The following is an 8,311-nucleotide window of genomic DNA, read 5'->3' as shown; positions in this document are numbered from 1 at the left end:
AAGCTATCCAAAAGAAGCCACATACAGAGAACCACGTTTCAGTACAAGAAGCTCCATAAGTCACAGGTATATAATTATGATTATCACCTGAAGTACTGAACTTTTCCTTTCATGGTGCAGACATTGTCAAGTGATAAGATCCATGAAGCATGGCCAAAAATCTCCCTGGAGTGTCTGTGTTGCTCTCATCCTCATAATCTCCTGCTGGTGACCAAGGTGATTACCACATCAGCAATCACGGAGAAGTCGAGCTGCTGCCCACAATAGTCTCTCTGGCACAAATCAAAACCACAATGCCATTCTTGCCTCACTTTGCTTCCCGATGCCTATACTGCGGTGCGTCCTGCGTATAGGTGGCGAAAGCAAAGTGACCATGATAATACACTCCTGGCGAAGAACTGCTGCGTCAACCACAACGCCATTCCTGCCTCACTTTGTTTCTCGATGCCTATATAGCGGTGCGTCCTGCGTATAGGTGGCGAAAGCAAAGTGACCATGATGGTGCTCTCCTGGTGAAAGACTGCTGCGTCAACAAATGATGGTGCTCTCCAGGAGAATAATTGCTGCGTCAAAACACATGAATCCCACAAGCAACCTGATCACCGATGAAAGCCAAGCATAGGCAGTGATCGACGAAGCCACGAAAAGCTGAAGGAACACAGTAATTAATTAAAGCCACAGCTCGGTCGTCACCAAAGAAGTATTTGACTCGGCTCACCTTCGATCATTACGCGACAACAACAAAATGGAGCAAGGATGTGAGTTCCTTGGCACCTGCACAAAATAAAGCACCCATGGTCATCATCAAACCCAAATGGCCGCAGAAGTGCTTGAGCGGTGGAGGCAATTAATATCAATGCTCACAACCTTTTGCGAATGAAGTAGACCAGTTGGCACGAAGGATGGAAAAAGCTCGATCGATCCCAAAAGATATGTCAAAGCTTCAGTAGTTGTGGAGCAACGGTTTGGATGGTGTATGCAAGGCAACATTATAATCAAAGCAAAGAAAGGAAAAAAATAAAGCATTTGCTTTGGTTTCATGTCGTTGTTCAAGACATGCACACAAGAACAGAAGCTGCAAAACATAATTGAAAGTGTAATTGTCAAAGTATGCCTAGCTACATGGCTCCTTCTCAATCAAAAGGAAATCATGCAAAATCAACATTCAAGGCATGGTACAACACTACCAGACTACCTTAATGCTTAATATATATATGGTTTGAATTGATGTCTACACACCTGAAATAAGTAATCATGGTTAACAAAATCTTTGGCGGCAAAGAGACAAATATCAATGGAAAGAAAGGAGACCAACAGTGAAATTCCTTGACTTTTCTACTCTTGTTAAAATGGTGGTGACGCAGACAAGTATGACCAAGCCCAATCAATTGCTCTTGACAAAATAATCTCAAGACATACATGGCAGCAAGAACTCAACCTGATGATCATCACGTACAAGGCTATTCTCTAAAAGAAGCTTACCAATTCTTTCAAAATATTTAGAGGATGTTATCAGATGACATCGGGGACTGAGTTTGTAAGGGAGAGATATAAGCCAAAAAGAATCGATGATGCTACACATTCCTTTTTAGAGTTCCGGACTTCATCAAATTACCTGCAGCCAACTTCAGAGCATAAAATAAAGCAGAGCAAGGCCCATTCTTAAGTCTCAAGGCCCAATTGCAGAGCTCGACAAGGCAGCTACCTGAATCAAAATTATGGAAGACTTCACCAAAATTGAGGTGTCCACCCAAAATGTTCGACAGACAAAAAAGATCTGTTGTTTACTCGGTACAAAACCAGAAATACAAATTTTGATGAACTACAGTGGTTTGATCCCTTTACAGGGTATGTAGGCAGTCTAGCGACCCACTAGATGCAACCGCAACTCCAAACAGAATCCCTGACTCCACCAGTCAAATTCAGCCAGTCCCAAATGAATCACTGACTCCAGTCAAATTCTCCCAACACCAGAAAAATCAAATCCATTCCCAAATCACACAAATAAAGTCCAAGCCAAATGCAAGGACTTTAAACACTTTCCCAAACACAAATTCAAAATAAATGGGTCATCTACCCATTTAAATCTCAAATGCCGGAACTACATGTGGTTTGATCCCGCAAAGGGTATGTAGGCAACCTAGAACCAAATTCATCTAGATGCAACCGCGTCCTAAACACAAAATCGAATCCCTGGTTCACTTCAACCAAATTCACCTAAACACTACTCTAATCCCAAAAATCAAAGCCCTCCAATGAGTCATCCACTCATTGGAACTCTTGAACTACGAGTGGCTTGATCCCTCTCCAAGGGTACGTAGGCAACCCATTCAAATGTCCGGGTGCAGCCGCAAAAACAAACAAATACACATCTCATCAACTGGTTTCTTCATAAATGGAATCAAAAGGTGTTTCCCTGTAATAAGGGATTGTAATTAAGAGACACATTCTGTCTTGAATGGGTCGAACCCAAAATAATAAAAACTCTATTCACTAAATGAATACGAGTGAAATTATGTTGGGTGACATTTACGCTCACTGTGTGCAATTTTCTCTCAACACAAGCATATGATTGGAGCAAATGTGAAAAGTAAAACTCCATAACCAAATGATGGAACTTGTGCCTCTTCTTCAAAACAAGGACGGCTAATTAACTCCAAAATCAAGGGCAGTAAATACTCAGAACATAGCATGCCTCTTTTGATCAGAAAATACTAATCTTGGAGTGACATCAGCTTCAGAGCTACTACTTGCTTGAAAGAAATCTTGAAGACTCATGAACCAAGTAGAAAACCAACTTCACCCTAATCAAAAGAGAAATTCCAGAGCCAAGACCATATCCCCTTAATGAGATGACAAAAGAAAGATGATGAGCCACTTGTACTCATAAGCTTCTATCAAAGTAGAGTGTAGCTCCCACCCACGCCAAGGTGCAATATCAGCCTTGATCTTGCAGTCAGAAATTATATCTTTTTCCTTGATATTATTCACAAGGCCTTCCCTCAAGCCATGGCCAAAAAAAGTTCTGCTAGTAACAATTTCATTTTCACCACCATGTTTTCAGTAGCTCCATTGTTTCTCAGTGGATAAAATCTTGTCATCTGCTCCACCTCCATAACTCCACTTCCACTAGTAAAAACAATTGCTTTTGCTATGCCTATTTTGCGACGGCAAAAACTTTTCGCGACAGCAAATTGAGATGTTTGCAACGGAAATGTCAGCGTTGCAATATGTGGCATCACAAAATCCATTTGCGACGGTAAATTTCCGTTGCAAAAAGTATTTGCGACGGAAAAATGTTGCCGTCGCAATGGCTAAACTATTTGCGACGGGGTACTTTTCCGTCACAAGAAGATATTTCATTTAAAAAAAAAATATTAAAAAAAAAAAAAAAAAAAAAGTGTGAATTGCACACCAAAGCTAGTACCATCTACAATCAATATCATAAATTGAAAAATATTATGAAACTCATCATCTATAACCAATCAACAATCACAATTCTAAGACCAGCCAAAGGTCAATCACAATTCTAAGACCAGCCAAGAGTTGTTTAAAATCAAAGATTAGCAAAAGCAATCCATGCCAACACTACAGCACCTTCATTAGAAGTCGAAGAAAATGGTCAAACTATCAACACTATCAAAAGCAGGGGCATTAAGTAAAAAATTCTACAGGTTCTATAAAGTATTAAATTCACTTGACAAAACTACATAGTCAGTACTAAGTAAACTTCCAGAATTCCCATCAAGTAGCTCACCATAACATACACGTCTCGCCCTTGAACCAAAAAACAGCTAAAGAACTTAGTTTGAAGCATGTAAATGACAGAAATTCATATTCCATTTCATTGAACAAAAAGTACAAAATGACAATATGTAATCCTATTTATTCTGTTGGCTATAATTAACTAACTGATATTAATGGCTTTAATCAGGTTAACAAATTTCACACATGCACACATTCATAAAACTGAGAAGTTAATACCTTCTTCTTTTGAATCTCTTATGCAACTCCAGCTACTCCAACCAAAGACTTTGAACTCGTCAGATGAACACTCATAACACTGCCAATGAAATTAGTACTATATGCATAAGTAAAAGCATGGCCAAGGAAACAAATCTTACTTAAGCTTCTTTACAGTGGCCTCCACAACCCAATGTCACGTTACATAAGTACCAATGGGCTGCTTAATACCTTAGTAATGACTAATATTATGGGATTTGCACCAGCCAAATCACGCACACGAAATAAGAGTTCTATGCTACGAGAAGGTAAAAACACTAGAGAGCTTTGACCTTCACCATGCATGCTGAAAGATACTTGTTGAATTGGAATTTGGAGCTAAAACAGCAGCAATTCAGGTCTTTGTGCATGCCATAATGTGAAGTAAACAATAGATATATTCAATTGCATAAAAAGAAGGAAAATATTGCAGTTTGCAAATAGAACTAACCTTTCCAGGCTTTACAGCATTCACATCCTCTAAAGAACAAATTACACACTGTCAATCAGCAATATCCTATGTCAGCCAAATAGAACAGACTGTACGTAATTGAGAAAATTCATGGCAATTCCGCAAAAGGTAAGATTGGCTTTCCACAGCTGGACAGGAAAATCCATTTGTGGCCTCTGGTGGACCAATTAATGTTATCCCAGTTTACTGAAGGTGCAAACATTTTGTAGTCTTTTTGCATAAAGAAACCCTGCAAGGTTTTTAGGTATGTTGTTCCATGTGTCTTGGCTAGTACTATTTAGGTATTCAATCAACCTAGCAGGAAGGATGCAATTTCACTTAATTAGGTATATCCAATCAAAGAATGGCCCATTGCAAGGGCCACAGGCCATGCCCATGTTCTAGTTTGATCTCCCATCCCTAAAAAGAAAAGGAAAGAAAAGAGAAAATGGCGTGCACGTAAATGACTCATGTTAAAATACAATGACTCATGTTAATGTTTGTTTGGAATAATTGTGCCTTAGTCCAAAGATCACAAAGTAAAATCACACTAAGTGAAGCTATAATTCGATCAACGATAAACAACAAGAAGAAATGACTAACTCACAGCAAGAATATTGTTGACAAAATTCAATTACCTAGACTGACTAATTTTCTAAACCCTTAGTTGCTTATGATAACTCCACTAGTGAAAGCATTTAATCTCTCTAATTGATCTCAATAGAACTTCAAATGTTGAACTTCTATTTTCATTTTGGGCTTGTGGATTCTTTAGTCTACTATTCATAATAAAAGATTACTATGAATAATAGACTGAAGAATCCAACCTTACATTCCTCTGCAATGACATTAATAGAATCAAGCCATTTAACAGAACGGGCACCAATAACAGCAGGTATAACCACACACAATGGATACCCATGATCTCTGTTTAGGGTCTTCACATGATAAGAGAATATAAAACAACACCCAATGTGAGACTGATATCCTGATGCCATGTGCCAAAAAATTGATCACTAGAGGATCTACTGGACAGAAATGAAAAGGAGACAAAGTAAAAAATTAGAAGGCCCGCTGAACAAAATGGACCAAGTACATAACCAAATACTTATGCAATAAAACAGAAATGTGATTGATAAGCAAAGCTGAACAAATGGAATAACTGTAGGATTCAACTTACCTCTCCATTCATCTCATAAGCAAGTAAAACATCTGCTTCTGGGCTTGTCCTTCAATTCCACTTTTTGGTTTGATCCTTGGCTAGCAGCTACAACGCCTTGCACCCATTCCAAGTAATTAATACTGGTACAAATAGGTTATTAAGTTGGATTCCAAGTAATAAATGTAGTAGACTGGAATCCAACTTAATAACCTATTTGTACCCTATGGGTTATGGGTTTCTTATATTGAGTGGCAATGCTAGCTTCTATAAACTGACCAACCGAATCTCTCCAGGCAGTTTTCCATAAGCAAGCTTGAAAGCCCATTTCACTGTCAATACCATTAGAGGATCCTGCCAAATGCACATATGTTTAACACGATAATGTTAATCTCAATCATAGACAGAGCTCAAAATTTTAATCTAATTCAGGTTATCTACAATGGCATAGACCTTTAGGCAACCAATATCAGCTCATCTATCCACCCAAACAAAAATAAGCTTCCCAGACCCAACTAATGGTTTATATCTTGTTAAAATACTCAGGCTGTCAATTGTTTTGGTAGCCAAGTTCAGACTTCAGACATTTGACCCAATTAAACAATGTTTATCAAGGTTTTAACTTCAATCTTGACAGGGCTTATACCTAACTCCTGAATAGCTACATGCAATACCTGTTACCATGTAAAAGCATAAGGAATCTTAGGAATTCTCATCAATAAATTAGTTTATTGCATACATTTTAGAAGAATACTATTGCATTTCAATGAAAATTACAAACCAATTTCAATAGCAACTTAGACATGAGCAGCATCAAGGACAAAAGAACACCAAAAAAAGAAGAAAAGAAATTAAAAAAGAAAAAGCCATACATTACATACTTTGCTAAACACAATTTGTTACTTGGCCACTACTAGTTAGCTCATACCCAAACCGACTCTCTTAATATTAATCTGGGATATGAATCAGAAAAAGGTAAGCCAAAGAAAAGAATAAGAAAAATACTAAAGCAGTCCCCTTACTATTATAGCCTGATAATCTGATATATCTTGATAACCGAATCAAAATTAGATCTTGAGTCCTAAATAGACCCAAATGAAATCTACCCAAATAGAATCAAATTTGCACAATACCCAATTAAATGAAAGATCAACACAATCGATCAGCATAAGAGAGGAAAGGAGAGACAATTGGCGATAACAAAATCACATAATAGGGTACAACATAACTTCAGATTAAAAGAAATCTAGGGGTTTTAGAGTTTCAAAAAATTCACCTTTTTCTCTCTGACGATCCTTTGGGACCTCGACTATGTCTTGTTCGAGGCACTGCAGAGCTTTCCCCACTCTTTAGAGTTACAAATGATTGATAACTCAAAGGTGGCCTTCCCCCATTCTTTTATGCCATCAACTAAATTATCCATCAATCAAACCCACATATAACAAAACCCTCCATCATAAAATCACTTAACAAATTAGTTCAAAAACCTCACATTCTGTATAATCTCCCCTGGATTGAACAGCGTATGACTTACAGGACTGAAAACCTCAATCCCAGCCGCGAATGTAAAATCCTGCCAAAACAAATAGAACCCTCTTGCTGTTCAAATATCTACAACTAAAGCACATCCTAAATAGTATCCTATGCAAATTTAAGTATTACTGTTATGTTGAAACTAAGTGTGTGTGTGTGTGTGTGTGTGTGTGTGTGTGAATTTGTTAATCAATAATATAACTTTACATGATATCACTTGTAATCACAAAAATGAAAAATGTAATGTTGCATACCCTGACTTTAACATCTAGAGCTTGGTAATATGGTTCAATGTCATACTCAAAGCAAAGCTTTTTCACATCCCACTGCCCAAACAAACAACAAACCAAAACCCCAAACTCTAAATTTCAATAAAATCTTGAAATTGAAAAATATATTAGGGATTGAGAAAAAAATAGAGTTAGTAACCTTCTTTAGGCAACGAACGATGACCTCGCTGGGGTCGCCTTTTAAGCACCAACAATCTGGACCCAAGCTTCTTGAGGTTCAAATCCAAATCCACCAGACTCTGAAGCAGGAACCAGATTCGGTTCAGGCCGGCCTTGGAGGACCCGGGAGAGGGTGCGTTCAGGTTGGGATTCATGTAGTGCGGATCGATGACAAAGACCGGGTAGAGGAAATTGGAGGCCTTGGAGGCGTGCTCGAGAGCAGGGTTGTCGTGGATCCTCAGGCCCTTACGGAACATGAGTTTGGACAAAGACAGAAACCAAGTTCTGAGAAGAGAGAGAGAGAGAGAGAGAGAGAGAGAGAGAGCACTTGGGCGAGATAGAGCCAGAGAGAGTTTGGGTTAATTAGGGCTACAGATCGAGATGTTAGCGGGGGAATAGAAATAAGTTTTGCAACGGCAAGAGGAAAAGACGTAGCTATTGATTACAAAGTTACTACGGCAAAGATTTTCCATCGCAAATGATAAGACTTAATCGTGACGGAACATTTTTCGTAGCAATAGAGTCTCAATTGCGACGGCAACTATTGCCAAAGTAAAAAACCGAAGTGGTTGCAATTTTTTTTAGTAGTGATATTTTAGCAGCTTGTAAGCGTCTCAACTCTACTGATGTCTTGCTTGTTGAAGGACTTTTGATGCATGCTGGTCTTCGTGCAGCTGTAATACATGGTTTTACACATCTAGATTAATACAAGGAGAT

General features: G+C 38.4%; 1 protein-coding gene and 1 long non-coding RNA gene across 3 annotated transcripts; both read right to left on the bottom strand.

Moving 5' to 3' along the window:
- Nucleotides 1-506: 506 nt before the first annotated feature.
- On the bottom strand, nt 507-5,673 carry LOC112183977. The gene is made up of 6 exons (XM_040515632.1): nt 5,634-5,673; nt 4,454-4,501; nt 3,985-4,063; nt 868-941; nt 719-774; nt 507-648 (listed from the first exon to the last, which is right to left on the bottom strand). Exons 1-6 carry the CDS (start codon nt 5,643-5,645, stop codon nt 600-602), a joined length of 318 nt encoding a protein of 105 aa, XP_040371566.1. The 5' UTR covers nt 5,646-5,673; the 3' UTR covers nt 507-599.
- A 167-nt stretch (nt 5,674-5,840) lies between these two features.
- Nucleotides 5,841-7,679, bottom strand: LOC112186601. Of its 2 annotated transcripts, XR_002930831.2 has the most exons (5): nt 7,575-7,679; nt 7,400-7,471; nt 7,105-7,185; nt 6,889-7,022; nt 5,841-5,966 (listed from the first exon to the last, which is right to left on the bottom strand). It is a non-coding gene; the product is annotated as an uncharacterized LOC112186601 (long non-coding RNA). The 2 variants fall into 2 exon arrangements; XR_005806126.1 differs by having other exon boundaries at nt 6,889-7,185.
- Between the last annotated feature and the right edge of the window lie 632 nt (nt 7,680-8,311).

This window comes from Rosa chinensis, chromosome 2, assembly GCF_002994745.2.
Source record: "Rosa chinensis cultivar Old Blush chromosome 2, RchiOBHm-V2, whole genome shotgun sequence".
NCBI classification, from domain to species: domain Eukaryota; kingdom Viridiplantae; phylum Streptophyta; class Magnoliopsida; order Rosales; family Rosaceae; genus Rosa; species Rosa chinensis.
The sequence above is the reverse complement of the archived record's forward strand: the minus strand, read 5'-3'. Positions and strand labels throughout refer to the sequence as shown.